The sequence below is a fragment of the Dunckerocampus dactyliophorus genome, chromosome 12 (genome assembly GCF_027744805.1).
Source record: "Dunckerocampus dactyliophorus isolate RoL2022-P2 chromosome 12, RoL_Ddac_1.1, whole genome shotgun sequence".
Taxonomy (NCBI): Eukaryota; Metazoa; Chordata; class Actinopteri; order Syngnathiformes; family Syngnathidae; genus Dunckerocampus; species Dunckerocampus dactyliophorus.
Window position 1 is genome coordinate 24726635 of NC_072830.1, and position 20768 is coordinate 24747402.

At 42.3% G+C, this 20768-nt stretch overlaps 2 protein-coding genes and 1 non-coding gene across 4 annotated transcripts in view; all 3 read right to left on the reverse strand.

The window, feature by feature from the left end:
• LOC129190902 (rho guanine nucleotide exchange factor 17-like) overlaps positions 1 to 8310 on the reverse strand; it is a 60471-nt gene extending 52161 nt beyond the window's left edge. The window contains exon 1 of the mRNA XM_054793642.1: positions 3291 to 8310. Within this exon, the coding sequence (XP_054649617.1) occupies positions 3291 to 8072 (4782 nt within the window). The 5' untranslated portion in view covers positions 8073 to 8310. The remainder of the gene's footprint in view (positions 1 to 3290) is intronic.
• Positions 8311 to 8752: 442 nt separating this feature from the next.
• LOC129190904 (P2Y purinoceptor 3) lies at positions 8753 to 20013 on the reverse strand. 2 transcript variants are annotated; one of them, XM_054793645.1, is made up of 4 exons: positions 19935 to 20003; positions 19743 to 19839; positions 12780 to 13221; positions 8753 to 10864 (listed from the first exon to the last, which is right to left on the reverse strand). In XM_054793645.1, the coding sequence occupies exons 3-4, from the start codon at positions 13211 to 13213 to the stop codon at positions 10192 to 10194; spliced, it is 1107 nt and encodes a 368-aa protein (XP_054649620.1). In that variant the 5' UTR covers positions 13214 to 13221; positions 19743 to 19839; positions 19935 to 20003; the 3' UTR covers positions 8753 to 10191. The 2 variants fall into 2 exon arrangements, with proteins under 2 accessions (XP_054649620.1, XP_054649619.1); XM_054793644.1 differs by lacking the exon at positions 19743 to 19839 and having other exon boundaries at positions 19935 to 20013.
• Positions 15816 to 15888, reverse strand: trnaa-agc (transfer RNA alanine (anticodon AGC)). The gene has a single exon. It is a non-coding gene; the product is annotated as a tRNA-Ala (tRNA).
• Positions 20014 to 20768: the final 755 nt, after the last annotated feature.

The following is a 20768-nucleotide window of genomic DNA, read 5'->3' on the forward strand; positions in this document are numbered from 1 at the left end:
CAAACGTAGCCAAAAGAGTATCAGCGGACGTCTCGCTGTCGCCACACATGCACTGCAGCCATCCTCTTCACTCACGCCTCACACACACACACGCACGCACGCACACACACACACACACACAGACACAGTCACAGACACACAAAACAGTCGCTACAATATCACTTGCTTGTATAGAGAAGTTTGTTTCATATCAAATCTGCACTCATGACAATGTCGCGATGCTGTGCATGTGCATGTAAGGAGAAAGCTACGTTGGCTGATATTCTTTTGCCATGGTTGCATGTTCAAGCAAACGGACCTCTGGTATCAGAATTGATAATCCAAATTTGGGTATCAGGATCAGATCAAAAGTGAAAAAATGTGGATCGGTGCATACGTAGAGGCGGCATCATGCTCAATGGCTGGATCAGTGCAGCCAGTATTAAATATTGACACTTTGGCCACCATTTGTACACGTTCACTGTGAGGTACACTCATGTGATTACATTTAAATATCCTCTGATTGCAGCCTCTCACGTGAATAGATTTAATTTCTTTAGTCACCCATGAAAGCAGATGTATTATCGTTGCATTTTAGTCAAAAAAACAAAACAACTTTGACTTTGTAAAACAGTGATCGACATTTTAGCCTCTTTTCTGATATGTTGCAGACCAAACCACAAACTGTTTGTGTTTGGTTTATATTGATTTGGTCCATCTAGGTCAAGCGTGGGCAAACTTTTTGACTCGCAGGCCGCATCAATCTGCTAAATGTGTGTTTTTTTACTGAATAAGACACCCGGAATGTACATGAATAAAGGATGTGTGACATACAATATGAACTATGAACAATGAAACATTGACTGTTAAAAGAGTATGTCGACGTCCCTCCTTTTTCTTTTACGTCCCAGACAGTGCAATGAGGTGGTTAAGTTGTGTGTCATATGTGTTGACTTGTGTTTGTTTGGCACCGTAGGACAGTTAGTTGTCTGGATCGCTGCATGTGAAAAGCTACTGAAACCATCAGATTGACTCTGACTACTTGCAAGTCATGTTGTCAGCTTGTATATTAAAACCTGAATTCAAATTGGATTCAAATGCTTGGAGGGCCGGATGTGGTATTTTGTCCACTCCTGGTCGAGGACCTAACCAACTACTCAATGAATCAAAACAACAAGCTTCAGATTAATCGACTGGAGCTCTATTTTATTCCCATTAAAACTTCACCCGTCACAGTGGTTATTAGGATATTCCTTCTGACCAGAGCCGCTTTCTGTGGCTGAATGGAGATGTGTACAATCACGCTTGGCTGCCTCACCTCCCCCTTCTCTGTTACGGTTTCATTCTTCAGATCCCTGTCAAATCTATTTTAATCCCTTCATTTTTTTTAAGCGAGCAAAGATTTTTCTCAGCGGTCTCTTTTTCCCCCTCAGCCGTTCCCTACCTGATATTTTGGCTTAGTTTGCTTATGCCAGGACAAATGACATGATCTCACTTCACTGCTATGTTCCAGAGAGAGACAGAGTCAAGGAATAAGAGATTTATTATAACCTGACGGATAAACGTGGATGTCATGATAGTGTAGGTGTAAAAGCATTTGTTGAGGGAAGAGTAAATGAACAAGATGAGAAAAGGTGTCAATAAAACAAAGCAAGGCAGCTGTGAGTGAAATAAGCCAAACTCCATTCTCCTGAAAGCCAAACTTTCGTCTCCCTCCACTGGCCTCACCGTTTTTCTCCTTCCACAAATCATGTCTACGCTCTTTTTTCAGCCCGCCAAAGTTATTGTTACATTCAGTCCAAATCACACACACACACACACACACACACACACACACACACACACACACACTGTCACAGTGCAGCAGAGCAGTGCTCTAAACACAGCATGTTGGGAACAAGGAACTGACATATTCCAGACTAATGTGCAAAAATAGAAAACAAAAGAGGAAAAAACAAAACTTTACACACTAATGTGAGTAGCGCTCATACACGCACACGCTATCCAGCACTACTGGACATCATCAAACACTTCTCAAACCACAACAACTTCCTATTTTCCTAAAGCCATTTCCTGCTGGCTGAGGTCACTCAGCAGCTACTGCTACTCTCACTATGGCAACAACTATGGAAGCGGGAAAGGGTGAGAACGAGAGAAAGAGTGAAAACAGTCAACAACAGCCAAACAAGTAATTGTTTACTCGACTGATCAACACATATACAGTCTCAATACGTAAAAATCTACACTTACAAGTACAACTGCATAGTCTACTGAGAAACAAGAGCCGTTTGCCTCGTAACAACACCTACCTTTAAACAATGTTTATTATTGTGGCTGTAGTTTGCAGTCGTGCAGAACTGCAACACACTCATGCCAAGTCTAATATTTTGCCCCCGTGCCAATGAAGTATTAGAAACATCTTTCAGTTTGATGTTGTGTAGTTTTACACCACTGCAAACTTTCACCGCAATAATTAACATGTTGACAACAAGCGACGCACAAAATAAATGATAGTGCATATCATTTGATTGGACAAGTGTGGCCAACGATTGTGTAAAGAATAGTGGATGAACTACAGCATAGCAACAGTGTGATGGAATCTGGTGGCTATGACAACTAAAGTGCGTCTCTAATCATCTATCGTGAGGGACTCTCGCCCGTCTGGTCTTATTTGCTCTACACCGTAATCATCGCATAAAACCACGTATCCTGCTCCAATATAATTATTCGAGACAAAACATCCCAAGAGAAACGCTTCCACATTTAACATTCATTCAACAGTTTTCCAAATGCATGTCGGCAATATCAGTTGGTAGACTTTGATTCACGCCAACGCCGAGTGTCGCCATTTAATAATAAAGGCTCATTTCATATGTATCAAAGTACGCTGCTCACTGTGTCATGTCGCTTTCTCTCTCTTTTGACTCTAATATTCTGGCACCAATATCCATATTGGATGGAATAAAAAGAAAACAGACAAGAGCACTTGACTGGCTTGGCCGGCTCCCTAATGCCGTCTGTCTGACGTTTGTTTAATCACACCAATAACATCCTCTGATGTTTGTTGAACACAGCTCAGACTGTAATGCTTTCTCTAATGTAGACTTGCAAATGCACTCTTAAACTAACCATATGGCTTATAATTCAAGCATATGAAAGCACCGACTGTTACAGACGCTATTATGGATTGTTTTAAGACACTGTGTATTATGTCATATTACAAGCCTTTATCTTTAATTCATTCATTACCCTCCAAACTTCAAGTCAGGGTATACTGTACAGCAAAGAGACAAAAATAAATGTGGACTCACCACTCTCGGCTTGGTCCTCTGTGGGGCTGGTACAGATGGTCCATGGTCCAAACCAGTTTGTGGTACAGCTCCTGTAATTGGACTGGTGCAGGTTGCGCTGGGTGAAGACACCGAATCTTCAGCCCCATCCCTAGTCTGAGGAAGAGGCCCTGGACAGTCTGTGACTCTCTCAGAAGTCCTGATGTCTAGTATGTATTTCTGGGTCACATCCTCCAGAGATGGGGTCTCACCCACAGGGGCCTTCCTCAAGGCTAGCAAAGTGGCTTGGCCCGAGAGAGGCTGTGGTCGTGGTGGTGGCGAGATGGGTATGAAAGTTGCTGGCTCGCTGGCATGGCGTACATGCTTAGGTCTGCTCTTGGGCTTGGACGCAAGAAGAGGAGGGGTGAGTTCAAATGCATTATTGTGACCCTCTTGCTCCTCTAGTTCTGGGGGCTCTAAGGGGTCTTCGTGGGAAAAAAACTGAGCCAGCCTGTTTGGACGTTTTCTCGGGGAACGCCGAACCATTCGAGGAGATAACGCTTCGGCGATCTTGAGGTCAAAATTAAACCTCCTAGTTTCCTCTGCTTTCTTTTGTCTACTTTGATCTATGACATCATCTTCACAGTCAGGATTGTCGGATTGACAACGAGCCTTTTTGATGCCAACACTGCTGTCTCCATGGTGACAATCATGTGATTGTGTCACAGCTTCCTGTTTATGTTGCCCCTCCTCCTTCCATGCTTTTTCTATTTGCTTGCTCAGAATGGGCTCACTGCTGGAAGGTGGGATCAGGCCTGTCTGATCCAGTTCATTGATTGGCTCAGTGCTGCTGGACTGACAGTCATTGTGGGAAAGTAGAGATGCATCACTACGGCGACTGGGGTCACTAAACGATTTCTTCTTGGGAGCTTTACCATTATTGTGATCATCTGTCAGTCTGTCCATAGCTCCTGGCTCGGCGACAATGCTTCTGATCACGCCACTATAGTCGCCAACTACATCATCCCGGAGTCCTCCATCGCTGTATACGGACAAGTCGCTTGCCACACTCCCTTTGCATTCTGCTAAAGTGGGCATAACCGGCGACTCCGGTGGCCCTCCTCTGACAGCAAGAGAGCCTAAAAGGTTGCTGTCAACAGAGGAAAAAATGTCCTCTTCTGCCACAGAGGAGCTTCTATGAGGCATAGGATCACTAAGGGAGCGATAAACAGTGGACTCCACATTTACATCAGCTGCTATTGAGTCTGTGTTACCATTACTAACCTCTGAGGCTGTGTTAATGTTGCCAGAAGGGGAGAACTTGCGCCTTCGACGGATGGCGCTAGGGGTTGCAGGTGCTTCGAGTCCTCCTACGTTACCAGCATTGGTGGCCTCATTGGTAGTTTTGATAGCATCCAAGTCCGTAATGATGGCATCGTCACTCTCTTCCAAATCCAAACAGGACGAGTGAGGTATGCAGACTTCATTCAGATGATTTGAACAACCCGTATTGTTCTCCATCATTTCCTCACTTTCTTTCTTAAACCCTTCCTCCTTGTGCAGTGCGGATTGTTTCCATATGGTAACAGGCTGCCCTAGTACATCCCTAGCAATGCATGACCCCAAATTAACCCCTCCTGACCCCAAGAAAACCCTCTCAGAGGGGTTACTGGGGCCAATCTCTGGTTCTGTTACAATCCCCTCATCTGTTAAACTAGACTCGTGGCCTGAAAGTTCATCCAAAGAACGGTCATAGAAGACGCTTTCCTCCGAGTCCCCCTTCTGCAATGCCCTGGCGGTCTCTCTGTTCTGTCTCTTCACCTTCTCCTGGTAGTCTGTGTCTCTACTGTTTATCTTTTCAAGCTGCATACTTTGTTCATCCCTCTCGCTCTTTTCCCTCTCCCCATTCTCTCTCTCCCGCTCGTGTTTATCGCTTTCCTTTGTGGTCTTAAACTCAGCCCCTTGGTCTGTTTCTGCCTCACCTTCCATGCTCGCTCCTTTCCTCTTCTCCTCATTTGTTTTCTGGACGTCATTCACTGTTGTCACGTCATCAATATCATCGTCATCATCATCTTTGGTGTTCATCTGGCAGATATCCTGAATAACCTGCCTGGCTTCCTGCACATATCTTTCCTGCAATGGAGCAGGCATCACTTCCTCGTCGTCGTCATCGTACCCATAATCCAACAACTTTTGTCCTCTTCCGACCCTAAAATCACCTCCATCACTTTCTACTTCCCTCTCCGACACAGACACCCTGCCTGCATTATTCTCTCTGTCCAAGTCAAGCTGTTGCTCAGAGGAGCTTCTCTTTGTGGTACCACCTGTCAGGTAACACCGAACGGCTGTCGAGGGCTTGCCTGAATAAGTGAAGGACTTTGCACGGCGCAGGGTAGCTGTCAAGTCTTTTAAGGACAGGCGGCGACCAGACGGCCCAACATGACTCTGCGAGCCCATTCCACATTTCTCTCCCTCACTTGTTTTCCGCACTTTGAGCTCTGACAGGTCAGATTTGAGGAAGTTTAAAAGAGTCATTGTTTCTGTTGTGATATCAGGGTTAGACTTGGATATTCCATTCGTATCCTCTCCTCGATCCCTTCCTGTTGTCTGCTGTGATGTCACAGTCTCATCAACCCTTGGAGCTGATCTTCCCACAGAAGAGGACGTGACTGAGGGCACAATCTGGGGGCGCATCCACACTTGAGTGCGGGGGAAATTATCGCCATGTCCAAAACTAGGGGAACGGTACATTGTAAAATTGCCATAGTATGTTTTGCTCAACACAGACGAGGACGCATTTCTAGCAGTGTTAAAAAACCTGTTGGTGCAGCTAGCCTGGTCTTCCTCCTTCAGTGTCTCAGTGCTGGAATATCGACTGCTGCATCGGGAGCCACCAGGACTGGGAACAAAAGAGGGGATGTTGACTTTTGACACTCGTGACACACCAGGAAGCGATGTGGATGCCACAGGTGAGCTGATGTGCTCCCAATGTTGCTGCACCTTGGCTCTGTTACTATGAATGGTGGCTTCTCTTGCCGAGTGGCTTCGTGATAATCTCAGCACAAATTCTCCTCTTGTGGTCGCCTGGCGGTGCCTATCGAAGTGCTCCATGGTCAAGGGACTGTCGCTGTCGCTGTCTTCCGATTCGCCATCATTATCTTCATCATGGCCACAGAACCGCTTCTTCTTTCTCAGAGAACGGCGGCGTACTGCCTCTCGAGCGGACGGGCCTAAAGAACCAGGGCTCTCCTCCTCACTGCCTGAAGACCGACCAATGCCCTTGGCACGCCACCGGCCATTTTTACTGTGTGATAAATAACCAATCAAAGGATGAGAGGGGCCACTCCAACCTCCTCTTTTTCTACGGCTGCGCCCCTCCTCTTCGTCTCCAGAGCTAAACCTCCAGCAGGAGCTGCGCGGAGGGTCAACTCTTACATGGGCTGTGGAGGGAGCTACAGTAGAGAAGGTAATGGCTTTATCTGGAGCTGGAGCATACAAGGGGGAGAAGGAGGGGGAGGCCTCTGCTGTAGAGGAGCTATGTAAGGAATGTAAACTATCCCTGGGCAGCCCGACCCCCTGTCTAACCCTTCTCTCCCTCACTATCGGTTCCTGAAGAAAGGAGCCGCAGGAGGAGGCATCCCGGCTCGAGGAACTGCTCCGGGAAGTAGTAGCAGAGGTCTGAAGGTCAGGGTGGGGGTCAGGTGTCAACTCTATCAATGAGGGGGTCTTAGAAGCAGACTCTGCCTCTGAGCTTAATGGAGATGAGTTATTTTTTTGGCTACCCTGAGAACAACTACCAATGCTGCTGTGGCTGTTGTGAAAGTTATTTCTGACTTTATCGTTACTAAAACTCGCCTCCTCATCAAGCGAGTACTGTTGCTGGTAGATTTTGGAATGTAAGTCCATAGTGTCACAAAGTGTGCTCTTTATGCTCTGCCCTTCAACTAAGCTCGCCCCGGGCCAAGATAAAGTTGTGGCTTCATTAGGTGAGGAGAAAGGTGAAAGTTTATTGCTTTTATCCAAAAGCTGGTCGCTCTCTGGGTCACCAGCCTGGTTTAAATGGTCGTCCGTGTCAGTCTTGAGCTGCTGTGTGGCCTTGCCTTGTCTCTCATCAAACAGCTGTCTTATTTTGGTCACACTTGGCCATTTATCAGCGTTCAAGGGAATAAATTCACTGAAATGTGTGGTTTTGTTAGATTTACAAGGTTCTCTAATAGTGGCATCGTTGTCATAGTTAATGCTAAAAGTCTTCGGGGGATAAGAGGTGCAAAAAGAATCTCTCTTACCAGAGTTGTCGGTTGTAAAAGTCCGCTTTTCACTTTTTTTCTCAGAGTCTGAGCCAGACACAGACTCGATGCCCGAGTGAAACTTTTGTACTTTGTCTAGAAAAGACTTGTCCAGAGGGTATCCTGCACCAACATCCTGATACTTTGACGAAGAACGGGGAAGAGTGCTGTTCCCACGCGGCACTGCTGCTCCGTCTCCCGGCCAGGCTTCGTGGGTCCTCCCGGAGCCTCCACTGCTGCTGAATCTCTCGGTGAGCTGGCGGATAGAGGGAGAAATGGAGGAGAGAGGGGCGGAGGAGGCTTTCTTTGGCTCTGCGGTCGCGGCGGTTGTGGTGGCAGAGATTTTGGAAACTTTTCTTGGCGCACTGACATGACGCTGCTCTACCCCGCTTGGCTCCGACGGAAGAGAGCCACCGGCTGCCTCCAAATCGTCACATTTGTCCGGTTGCTCCTCGCTTCTATTGGCGCCCCATGAGCCCAACTTTTTAAAAGAGACGCTGCGGTACACTGGTGCTCTCCTCTTGTTTCTCTCTGCCATTGTTCATGTCTCTTTGTTGCATGTCACACACACGTTGCAGCCTTGCAGATGCTGTTTGAATTAATAAATTTCCACCTCGCAGGTTGCCCCTCTGTTGTTGAAAAGCACATGTTCGTGAGTCCACAGTCGAATCCCCTTGCAACTTTTTTTGTCCTCACTGTCTCTCCATTGTTGCCCATTAAGCAGGTCAGCACGCCTGCAGGGGTCCGACTCTCCCATCAGTCTCTGCTTATTCCCAGAACTGTTTGCGGATTCCTTATTTTTGGCATGATTTGGATTTCCGTGACTTGTGTTGTTTTTTGTGCATGTTAATGCTGAGATAGGGCAAGAGGGGGTGGGCGGGACAAGGGGGATAGGGGCTGTCATAACCCCCTCGGGGATAGAGAGGAAAAGCTTTTTGTTTAGGTCATTTTAGATAAGAGGAGGCTGGTGCAGGACACAAACTAGATGTAACTGCAGAATCCTAGTTCAAATTAGTTATCTTTGTTGCATTTCTGATTCATTAAAAGTAGATTACAGTTGTAGCTTTTAAATATTTGGGGAAAAAGACTACAAAGGGTCTTAAGATAGTCAGTTAATAAGAAAGAAAACGTTTAACTCTCCACATTCATAAGGCCTCTGCGAACATTACAAGCCCTTTTGTTCTAAAGGAGAAAATGCACAGAAACACAGTACTTTGGCTACAGTGCCCCCACCAGGGTAATAGAGAGCATGACAGGTGGATGCAAATGATTGAAGCCAAAGTAACTTAACCAGGGATGCCCAAACTTCTGCTACAGAAAATGTAGAATGCAGGGGACATTTTATATGATATTCTTCAACTTTTGTTTACTTCGAATCAAATCAATGTAGATCAAAATGTGCTCTGTACTAAAGAAAATCACATCTAAACGTTGTTATAGGTAGCAAAGCATAGTTTGTAATTGTTGTGATGAGAGGCCGTGCATAATTTTGTGTACGAATGTCTCACAGGCCATTAAAAAATGAGGAACGTGTCGCACCTGATGTAAACATGCAGCAGTCCCTGTCCATTTACAATACAACAAATTGCCATTAGTATGAGTGTACAAGTGAAACATTCACAATCACAGTTTAAAGTGTCAACTTTGTTTCTTCATGACAACATCCAATAACATCTTCAGCAAAACCATGTAACAGAAACGAAACTCTATTCCCAAATATATGCAGTGTTATAGCAAATTATATAAGCATTACAACACATAAAAAACGTGTTGGCACAGTCAATTTGACATAATATACTTGACAGTAATCTCATTAATGAAGTACAGTATTTTCAAAGCGCTACCGTACTATTTGCTATAAACTTAATGCCCCAGAACTGTAAAATGCAAAACAAAAACCTATCAGTCAACGTGTTAATCTAGCGCAGCATCACAGTGTCGTCACAAAAAGCACTTGGGGTTGGCAGAAAAATGAATATTTGCACATCAGACGTCAGGCTGACAGACACCAAATTAGTTCTCAGGCAGTATTTACGATTGCATTCTGATACTTAACATACAGAAAAACGCAGTAGTATTAATTTAATAGAATAAAAACCTTCCAATACTGTACTGTACAAAAAGATGACCAGTTTTAGTGACGTGGGACACCTACGCCATCTAGTGGCAAAATACTGGCAACAATGCATGCACCTGCAAGAAAGTCCAATATAGAGCTAATGCTGAAGCAATATTTTTAGTCTTGGTTCCAAAATATCCACCATAACACACAGCCAGAAAGCAGATGAAATGTTACTACATTTAAATGGGTTATAGTCATTGTGGATTCCAGCCAAAGTTGCTGTCATACACAGGGTTACTTAAAATGACAATCCATGCAGTCAGTGGTCATCACAAAATCAATCAATGTAAAGTTCAAAGTGCTCTGTTGCTGGGAAATATAAAACACTTTATACAAACAGTCTTCAATGTTCAAATCTAGTGCATTATTTAAACTGGCACAGCGTTTACAGTGATTTAGGCCTTTCTCTTACATGAGCAACGCAAAATACAAGTTACAGTCTGGCTGATGATTTCATTAATTCATCAAATGTTTTCCACATTTTCAGTGCCTCTCACAGTAAGTTAGGAGTAAACTATGTTAGAAACTGGGACTTTTAGTCGCTGCTGCTCTTGTCCCTGAGGGTGGTGACTCTGAGGATTAACCTTTTGGTACTCTGTCGGTAATGTGGCTGAGTGAAATAGAACAGAATGGGATCCAGAAAGCTGTTCATACTAGCAAATGGTCTGGTGCTCTTATAGATAACTGAAAACAGGTTTCTAGTCTCACAAGACACACTAGGCAGGGTTCGGACCACCAGGTATAAGGTTTTGGTGAGGTGAAAGGGCAGAAAGCTGATGGAAAACACAGCAGCAACCACAATGATCATCTTCACTGCCTTGTCTCGTTTCTCCCTTATCTGACCATTGACACCTTGGCAGGTCACCGGGCGGCACAGAATAAGGGCCATTCTGCAGTAGCACATCATCACACCCATAAAAGGTAACAGGAAGCCCAGACAGGTGAGAGCCATGCCATATGGGTAATAGTCCACAGACTGCTTTGGCGTGCTTAAATCGTAGCAAACTGTGCGATTCCGCTGAATTCCCGTTGAGGCAAAGTGAAATGTTGGTGCACAGAGGAGGGCCACCACCAGCCACACTGCTCCACATATAATCCAGGCCAGCCTGCGCCCGCCTTGCTTGTGCCATGTTTCCAGAGGATGACAGATACCAAGGTACCGGTGAACACTGATGCAGGTGAGGAAGAGGATACTGCCATGAAGATTACTGTAATAAGACGACAGGAGAAAAAATACTGTCAGTCTAAACTAGGAAAAAAATAATATTTCTACTGCCTATCCTGTTCAGAGTCATGAATGAACCTACCCCAGCTGACTTTGGGCACATACTGTATTATCACAGGGCACATATGGAAAAAACATTCATTCACACTCACTTTCACATCTATGGACAATTTACAGTCTCCAGTTAACTATTTTAGTACCCAGAGAAAACCCATGCAAGCATGAAGAGAGCAAGCAAACTCCACACAGAGAGGCCATGGGTGTGAGGCCGATGTGCTGACCACAAGTGCTGCCCAATTCGAACAATATTTTTTAAAATCCCACAAAACTTCAGCGTTAAAACCAGTCATGCATGATGTTATGTAAGAGCAGAAGCATATTACAGTATCCACATGCATGTTTGGCTGTTTCTTTGGCTATTTGTGGCAAGCATATCTGCTACACCTTCACATAACGGCTCTCTTACTAATCACTTAAATTAAGATTCTTAAGTTAAAACTTTTTACATTCATATGACAGTTCCACAGTTACACATATGATAGTTTCAGATTAGGAAACAATACTACTACTGTACAGTAATCCCTTGTTTATCGCGGTTGATTGGTTCCAGACCCGACCTTGATAAGTGAATTCCTGCGAAGTAGGAGTCCTTATTTATAAATCCAATATTTTTGTAGTTAGAGCATAAAAAACATATTTACGCCCTTCTAAATACGTTTTTTAACATTATGTAGATGTAACATAACACCCCTACAGTCACCTTTATACCTGTACAGTTGTCCCTTAATCAATAAATGGCCGCTGTTTCGTGGTTGACTATGGACTATTGGTCAAAAAATGTTGAAAAACAAGTTATATGTAGTATTCTGGTCACTAGGCATCAGTAATGTTACACCGATGAGACATGACATTAGATTACATCACCTTCAAACTGCATGTAGTCAGCCATGGCATGTCCGACATGATAAGAAAAAAAGTACTCGTCCCATTACGGGTGGAAGTGGTATGTTTTGGGCTTCTTACTTTGTCCTTCTTCCCCATTCCGTTTGAAACCCTTTCTTAAGTTCAGAATAAACAAATTGGAGGCTAACTAGTTAGCTCGGTAGCATGCTACTGTACAGTATGTTTAAAGCCGTGGCCGTCTCTTGCGTCCCTGCAGTGATCCTTTAGCCTGCGCATTACAGTTGAGCAATGTGTTGTAAACAAGAAATAACAGGAGCCTAAGTGTAAAGGTGAGAACCCATGCACGCACGGGGGGAACATGCAAACAAACACAGAGATGTTCCAATGGAGATACAAACCCACAATCTCTTGACTGTGAGGCCAACAGGCTAACCACTAGGCCACTGTGCGGTACTATAATAAGAGTAAAAATAAGCCATTTAAGACATACCTAAGACTCATGCTTGTGTGTGTTGCTATTAATACTTGTAGTACCGTCGGGGGTTCACAGTTGAGTTTCAGCTGGCCGCGGGTTACGGCCGCAACAGTAGCCCGTGTTTTTATTAGGGATTTTCATTAGGGATTATTGTGCCACTAAATAATTCAAACCTGCAATAAAATCCTGTTGTCCCGGCGATCAAGTCTGGCGCTTGTGTGTATCACCGGTCATTACTCACACCTAGTGACCAGTGAAAATACTGCATATTATATTTGTATTTTAGTTCTTTTAGCCATTTTATGCTTAAAAATTCTTATTTTAGGCAAAATATGTACCATTTGTTTCAATATGCATATGTCTTGACTAATTGTATTCCACCACAAAACAGCATGATTTATTAATTCATTTGTTTTTGAAAAAGTGTGACATAGTGAAGCCGCAAAATTTGAAGCGTGAAGTGGTAAGGGATGACTGTATATATAAAAATAACCAACAGCTTGTTACAAAATAATCTCACCTGTAGAACTGAAATCTAACCAGCTTACATGTAAAGTCCCCAAAGGGCCAGTAGTCATTACTGGCATAGTTGTAGATGAGCAGGGGAAGTGACATCACATACAACAAGTCAGCCACGGCCAAGTTGAGCATGTAGATGTTGTTGCGGGACAGATTTGACCTCCTCCTCCATATTTTTTGTATGACAGCAGCATTAAGAGGGAGGCCAAGCAGAAAGACTAATGTGTAAATGGCAGGGAGGAGGATACGTTTGAAGTCCTCTTTGTAGGTGCAGCGAAGGAATCCTTGTTGGCTGACGTTACTGATGTTGCCACTGATGGCGATGGCGACAGCTGGGTTTGGCTCTGTGGACTGAGCAAAGGTGTTGAAGTTGTCCAAGGAAATGGTTTTAGAGAGGACAGCTTCCGTGGTGAGGGAACCAAGAAAATCTGGCATCTTCAGACCTTCAACAAGACACAAAGAAAAGGTTACTAGATTGATAGATTATATTCAACAGAAAGAAATACTTTTTGATTAGTTTGACAAGCAAGTTAACTTTCTGAAAGAAATCAATACACCAACAACATTAAAGACTAGGGACCGGGGGTGCAAAATATTCAGTGCTTCTCAAAAAGTGGGGTGCCCTTGTGGGGTGGGGTGCGGTGAGGTGTTGGGGGTGTGAGAGGCAGTACTGAATATACTATTCTAGACTAAAATTTCTTGAGTGTTAGCAGGTCTGTTAGTGTCTTTAGTCATGCTTGAACGATGCTGGTGCCAGCAACTCATACAGTGGTTTGTACAGATAACTACATAAATACTACAGGCTCTGAATAGTTTTTTTTTTTTTATGTGTCCCCAAGGGCGGGCATGACCGAAAATAATTGAGAACTATTGACAGAGTATTTGATTTGTACTGACAGTATTATTTTATTTATTGCTGGTGAGATACCTGTCCAGCACAGATTTAATCAAAATTAGGGTCTTAAAACACAACAAAAATGACTTTTCATTTGCTCATTTAGTCCTTCCATTTCAGGTGGACTGGACAACTTCATTGTTTTGTCTGGTATTCACAATTAAAACACATCGAAGAATGTTTTCAAACTTAAATACTGCCCTCATCTCCAACATCAATCACACACCATTTTCAGCTTGGCAAAATGTGGGCCAGTAAGTGAAAAGTCTTCAGACTCTGATTCATAGCATTTCACAATTAACACCCACTCTGTGCGTGTGTGTGCGTGTGTATCCTACAAAAAAGCTGTGCATGTGTTTTTTTATCTTCTCTGTGTAGATGCTGCAACATTTGTCATATGTCAAATGTAGTTTCACAATTTGTGTCGAAAAAATTCAAGTAAGGGACAATAGTGTGTACATGACTGAACATGTCGCTACAATGAGCATAGACATTGATTAACAAATGTTCACTAAAAGCTCAGTAGATGGTGCCTTTCATTTGCAGCTGCTGACTCATTTACACTATCAGTCATACAGTTGATTTGTTTACAAGTACTTCTCAGTTTTGGCCTCAGGAGCCTTTGATGAAATGGAAAAAAAAATGAAAAAAGCCAGTGATATCACCATTCAAAACATTTAAAAGTTTTTGCCGACACAACATTACACAACAACTTCATTATTAAATGTGGAAAGGATTAATAAAATGCCCCCAAAGTCACGTATACAATAATGTGTAAAAATGTGGTGAAAAAAGATGTCCCTATACTGCGTCGACTGTCTTATTATTTTTATGACAAATACACTACGCGGTGGCATTGTTATTAAATTCCAAAGTTCAATTAATCCATCCATTTTCTATGCCGCTTGTCCCCATTTGGCTCATGGAGGTATCTCAGCTGACTTTGGGCATACACACTGGAATGGTTGCCAGCCAGACACAGGGCACATATAGACAAACAACCATTCACACCTATGGACAATTTAGAGTCTCCCATTAACCTAACATGCATATTTTTGGAAAGTGGGAGGAAGCCGCAGCACCTGGAGAAAACCCACACATGCAGGTGGAGAACACGCAAACTCTACACAGCGATGCCCAAACAGAAATACAAACACAGATCTTCCAGATCTCCTGACTGCGTGGCCAACATGCTAACCACTAACAAAGTCTAACCACTGGGTCACCAAAGTTTGTTCCATAAATTTCCATATCTTTTCATTGTACTTTTCTTAAAATTAATGTTAAAATCTCGCCTCATTTCGTGGACCCAATCATTTCCTCTCGCGTGTCTTGTGACCCTAGTGCTTGCCAAATAAAATGTCATTTTAACAATGTAACAATCTATTAAATTTGACAAATACAATGGATGCATTTTGAATTGTTTTATTTTTTTTTTGACACGACTAAAAGTCACAGAATAAGAGTGCTGACATATTTGACAATTTACTCAACGCACTCATTGAAAATCTCAAGTATTTTCAAGTCATCAAACTAAAGTTCGAGTTAAGTCCCGAGTCATTGATGTCAAAGTCCAAGTCGACTTGCAAGCCTTTGATGATATTGTGGAGTCCAAAGTCATCAAAATTGTCACTTGTGTCTGACTCAAATCCTAGTCACGTGACTCGAGTCCACACCTTTGGCAATTAATTGTCTGTAAGTCCTTGACCATTTTTATAATGATTACAAAACTTTGAGGATACAGTATCTGTATTACATTTAATGTACTGTATGGTAGCATGTCTTTTAGCATTTTGACCACAAACCAAATGGAGAGCAAATGCCATTTGTCATTTTTCACAGTCTGCATGTTTAATGTAAAGTCCAGGTGAGTGTGTTCTGTTACGTCTCATTTGATTAGGTTACAATGAATTCCTCCAATCATATATCTTCTTAATCTTAATAAAAAGAAAAGCTTTAGTTTTAGGGTTTACTTTAGTTTTAGGGTTTACTTCTGTCCTGAACAAACTTAGCTTTGGCACTGTTGTGGTTTGACCGTGACAGCAGCAGAGACAAAGAGAAGTGAGAAACATGAAATGGCTCTCTACAGCCCAATGTTTAACTTCTGTGTCGCAATTATACAACAGACAAAAAAAAGGCAACTGGAGAATGCGGGCATCGATCCCGCTACCTCTCGCATGCTAAGCGAGCGCTCTACCATTTGAGCTAATTCCCCATAAAGATAGCCGTAGACTACACAAATACCCACGAGTCGTATTTCCAGTAACCCTGTCCGACTCAACACGTTTTGGTGCATGACAGAGAAGCTGAGGTTGGCACAACATGGCATTTACAACCACTGACTGAATGAGAGTAGTAATTATGAGGTTACCCATTTAATATCATGGGCATTAATAACATTTAGCATACCTAAAGCGTTTATGATCAATCAACGTGCAGATTTAGGACTTTTGAGCCTGTATGTAGTCAGTTGGTCAGTGGGACATTCAAAGACGCACAATATCAATGTAACAGAATTAAAGTGTAGCTAAAATAATCTAGTCGTTTTAATTTAAACTGCCTTGATTTACCTGGTGGTATTAAGTAAGTCTAGTACAGTGGATCCCTAAAAATTAGCTAATTTTTAAATAAAAAAAATAGTTTTTTTATTTGTGGGAAAACCAGTCCAATTGTGCTTTGTCTCTCTACAGTACATGGTGGTGTGAGGTCTGACGGGCTGAGGGCTTTCGTTTGTAGTTTATACTTCCTGCAGTTGGCTCCACATCCACAGGAAAGGAGTTAGTTTCAAGTCTTTGTTTGAAATGCTCTGCCATCCATGTCTTGATCACCACTGTCATCATCATTGTTCATTACCACTCATTAGTGTTGGAGGAGCTATACATTTTACAATTAAAATGCTTTAATACGTGTATGAGGCATATTATAGGGCTTAAGCTTGGATTGTGTACGACTAACCCCTGCAAATAGCGAGGGTCTTCTGTGCATCTCGCTACAGGATCTGTCAATGTACAGTATATTAAGCCTTAAGCATTAGCCAGTCATGTGGAAGAGTGAGGACATTGAATTGGGCATCTTAAGGCTGAGTAAAAGCAGTGATGTATACAGACTGAGCACTGAAGATATCAGGCAATGAAACCTAAAACATAATGCATTATGACAGGATTGACACTTCCTTATGCGAGTATTATTCTGAAGAAAAATTGAAAGGGCATCTTCCTTTGTTAGTACTGTATATATAAAAAATAGAAAATAAAAATCTGGGATAACACTGAGATGTAATGTCAATGTGACTCCATACTTGGTATAGATAATGTTTATATATAATATGTTTGTTGTTAATATATGTTTAACAACTGTTGTCCATTTCAACATGGCATACTGTATGTCTGGGTGAGTCAGACTGGCATTCTATCAAGTCAGCTATCAGAGAAACAGGAAGTTAAATTGGAGGGTGTGTCAGAAAGCAAAAGTCCCCTAGGACGACACTGTGTTTAAAATACAGACATCTTAACCCACCATGCCTCAACGCAACATTACCAAAAGGACAATTCCAACAACGGTTTAATTGATGCCTGTATATCAATATAAAAACATAACCAATCTAGGCTTTTGGAGTATGGTTTAAATTTGGATTAAGCAGTCAAAGTTGCTTATGTGAAAACTTTTCTTTCATTACCACACATTGCTAAAGGAGCATACAGCACAATAAACTAATACAAAATACACACAAGAGTAGTACTGTCAATAAGTAAACTACAAGCAGCATCTTGTTGCACAGGACTCTAAACTAGTGCTAGGTCTAGGTCTAAACTGGTGCTAGGTCCCTTTTCTTAGTCTGTGTATTGATTTAAGTGATGACTTTTTCTGGCGTGTTTATGGTAGTACAGATATATAACAAAGTGTACTTAAGCTCTAGTATCAACTATTTTGCCGCTGTTTATTTCTTGCAACACATCCAAGCATCAAAACGTGTCTAAACCAGTGTCCCAGTCATCCAAGTCTGACAGAGAATACAGCCGCAGGAATCCGGCCGCTGTTTTGGCAGTGAGGAGTCTTCACTAAAACACTCTATGACTGTGCCAAAGACCTAAGATGGAACCTGCCAGTCCATTTACTGTAAGTTGAGAGTATTAGCGTAAAGACTCAAAAACACTAGAAAAGGAGTTAAGTTCTTAGTTTCAATGCGAAAAATACTTAGGATTTTTATTAATTTAAGGAGTAACATGGGAAAAGATTTTTTTTTTAAGTCATAAACTATCAGGCAAGCACTAACTTAGGAGTATGACCCTCTTCCCATGGAATGCGAGGAAAAAAAACTTGCCAGGGTTATGAGTCTTTCTGAGAGACCTTGGTCTGCCATTCAAAAATCATTTCATGGTTGGAATGGGGTGACAGTCAAAGGTCAGAAGAATAAGGGAGGAATATTTCCAGTCACAAGAATGTAACTTCTGTCTGGGCATGCATTGTACTGCAGCAGGTGGAAACCTATGATCAGAATGCCCCTCGGTTTGGATTGCCTCTTCTGCAGCAATTTCTGCAGCAGTTCAGCATAGTAAGTCGGGGTAATTGTAGCACCCTCTGCCAGGAAATGGCGAAGATCCCATAAGACTGTGAGAATGACCCGGCCCATCCTTTTTTGGGGGTGAGTATTGCTTCAACTGGGTTGTAGTCTCTGGATAAAAGTGATGGTGCTACATTTATCCAGCGTGATGAGAACTCCTCCTGGTTTTCTTGACACATGGCCAGAGCTTGGATGTACTTGACTTGTTCCTGCTTCTGGAAAGGTGTTAACCTGGGAATCCATCATGCAGACAATTTTGAATGAGCAAATGGACATGGAGAATTTTTTTCTTGGGCTAGCTGGCGAATGTTTATGCGGCAATCCTCCAAAATGGCAGCCTCTCGTTCTTAGTTCTTGTCTTCAACAACGGAGGAACTGTGGTTTCATGGGACTTGGAGCTGTTTTCACCAATGTCCAACCACGCTTGACCTGACCATGCCAGTGTTTCACTACATCATATGAGGCATTCAAACAATCCAATTATCATTCTTAATCCCATATTAGTAGCAACAGTAAAAGAAAGATATGAGGTCAGACCTACAAATCTACAAATAACCACGTGACCTTTGAGATTTAAATTACGCATGTGTAATGCATAATTTAAAAGTCGATCACGGGAAATCTCTAATGAGCACCCCTTGTAGTTTACGTAGCAAACTAACTGACAAAAGAAAGAGACACACTTGTAAACACACAAACACAAACATTTTCTCAAGTTGAAAACCTGTACACTGACTTCTAGGGATTGGTGCTGTGCAATCTAAACCACGGGAGTGGTAAATTCACTTGCCTGTGTTGTAAAGTCAAATCAAAATTTATACTGTATATAAATCTTTCTGGTGCCCTTCAATTGGATGGGGACCAGTCAAGAGTGTACCCCGCCTCTCGCCCAAAGTCAGTTGGGGTAAGCTCCAGCATAATGAGCATTAAGCGACACAGAAAATGAATGAATAAATCTTTCTTGAAGCTCAAATAAGTCTAAGTCTATTCTTCCTCTTTAAGCAGTTAATTCACCTATTAGTTTATACAGTATGTCTCCAGAATGTCCATGAATAAATGATCACAGGAGTACTAAACAAATCCAAGTTCAAGGTGTTTTTCCTCCCCATTTTTGATGATGTATCAAATGTAAGAGATAATGTTACATTGTAGCATCAGCAGGTCAAGTACACTGCTACCCACAGAACCAAACAAGAACTACAACGACGCTTTCTTAATGGACCAATGATGAAACACAGACAATTGGAATTTTAAAATACTGTGTGAATAAATAAAATATAGCTGTGCTCTTGCAGAGCGAAGTGAAGTAATCAAAGTAAAGTGTCTCGATAACTGAAATGCGTATTCAGGTGAATAAAAGAAATAGATATTACCGTTCCTACTCGTTCAATGTATTATTTCGACACAGAACTTCACAGCCATATCACTAGTATAAAGAACAACGACATTAACACGTTGCACTTAAAACAAATGTGAAAAATATGTATTTTAATACTTGAGAGACTTACCTTGCCCGTCAGTAATGAACTAAAAGCGGCTACATCAACAAGTTGACGACATCGCCATCGCCTCTTGCTAGTCTGAGCTCCTCTTCAACAACAAAGACTGCCGGAGTGTGATTCCCAAGTGAAAATAATAAACTCTCCACGTTTATTTACAGCATTAATATAGAAATGGGTTGGACTTTTCACTTAGCTTACCTGCTGGGAAGTGGAACGTTTGAAGAGGACACTTCTTCTCCAGGTGCACAGCAGATTCTGTTCGCGCGCCTCTACTATCACGGAGCGTGCAAGTGGATCTTGAACGCGCATGCGCAATACGTCCTGTCACTGTCGTCGGTCGGTGTTTGTTTTGCTTGATCATGATCAATGATCATGATCAATGTGGCATAGAAAATGGATGGATCACCGCATATCTCTAAATACTGCATTTTAATTCACTTCCAAGCCAACGTGCTGTTGTATACAACGTATTTTTCTACAGGTTCAGACAAGGTTTCATCCCCAATACTACTGTAAAAGTGCTTTATGCGTTTGGGTGCATTTGATCTTTTATAGCTTTGATTGTCTAAAAAATATTCCTTAACATTATGCACCGTACTACGCATGCGACATTGTAATAACATAACATAAAAAAAACCTATCATTACACCTTCAACCAAAGGACAGAAACAAATTAAATGGATATTGTAATCGCTTAAATGAGCCCTTGTCATTTTAATTTGTAGCCAGACAAGGAAAGTTGTTTCTTTTTAGTTGCTTGGTCAGCAAATTTCACGAAGTGCCAGCCATTTTGGATGTCTGCCACACACACAAGCATCTGATCTGACTCAATAAGTTTAATTTTAAAAGTGCAGACTGTAAAACAGCTGATATTTGGACTTTTTAGAGGGGAAGATACAGACACTCATAAATGTTATGGCTAAAGTACTTTACTGACTTGTATTTATGCTATATTAGCAAAAGTATCTTCCAAACTTGTAAAACTAACAAACTTACGCCTGGCTTCACCTGAAAGTTGAAAACGTGGAGCCC

What these genes read in the sequence shown, in the direction of transcription:
- LOC129190904 (XM_054793644.1), bottom strand. Translation starts at nt 13,213, where the DNA reads ATGCCAGATTTTCTTGGTTCCCTCACCACGGAAGCTGTCCTCTCTAAA. An exon ending in GTTAGATTTCAGTTCTACAG is followed by an intron (nt 10,865 to 12,779) that starts GTGAGATTATTT and finishes GTCTTATTACAG; the next exon opens with TAATCTTCATGGCAGTATCC.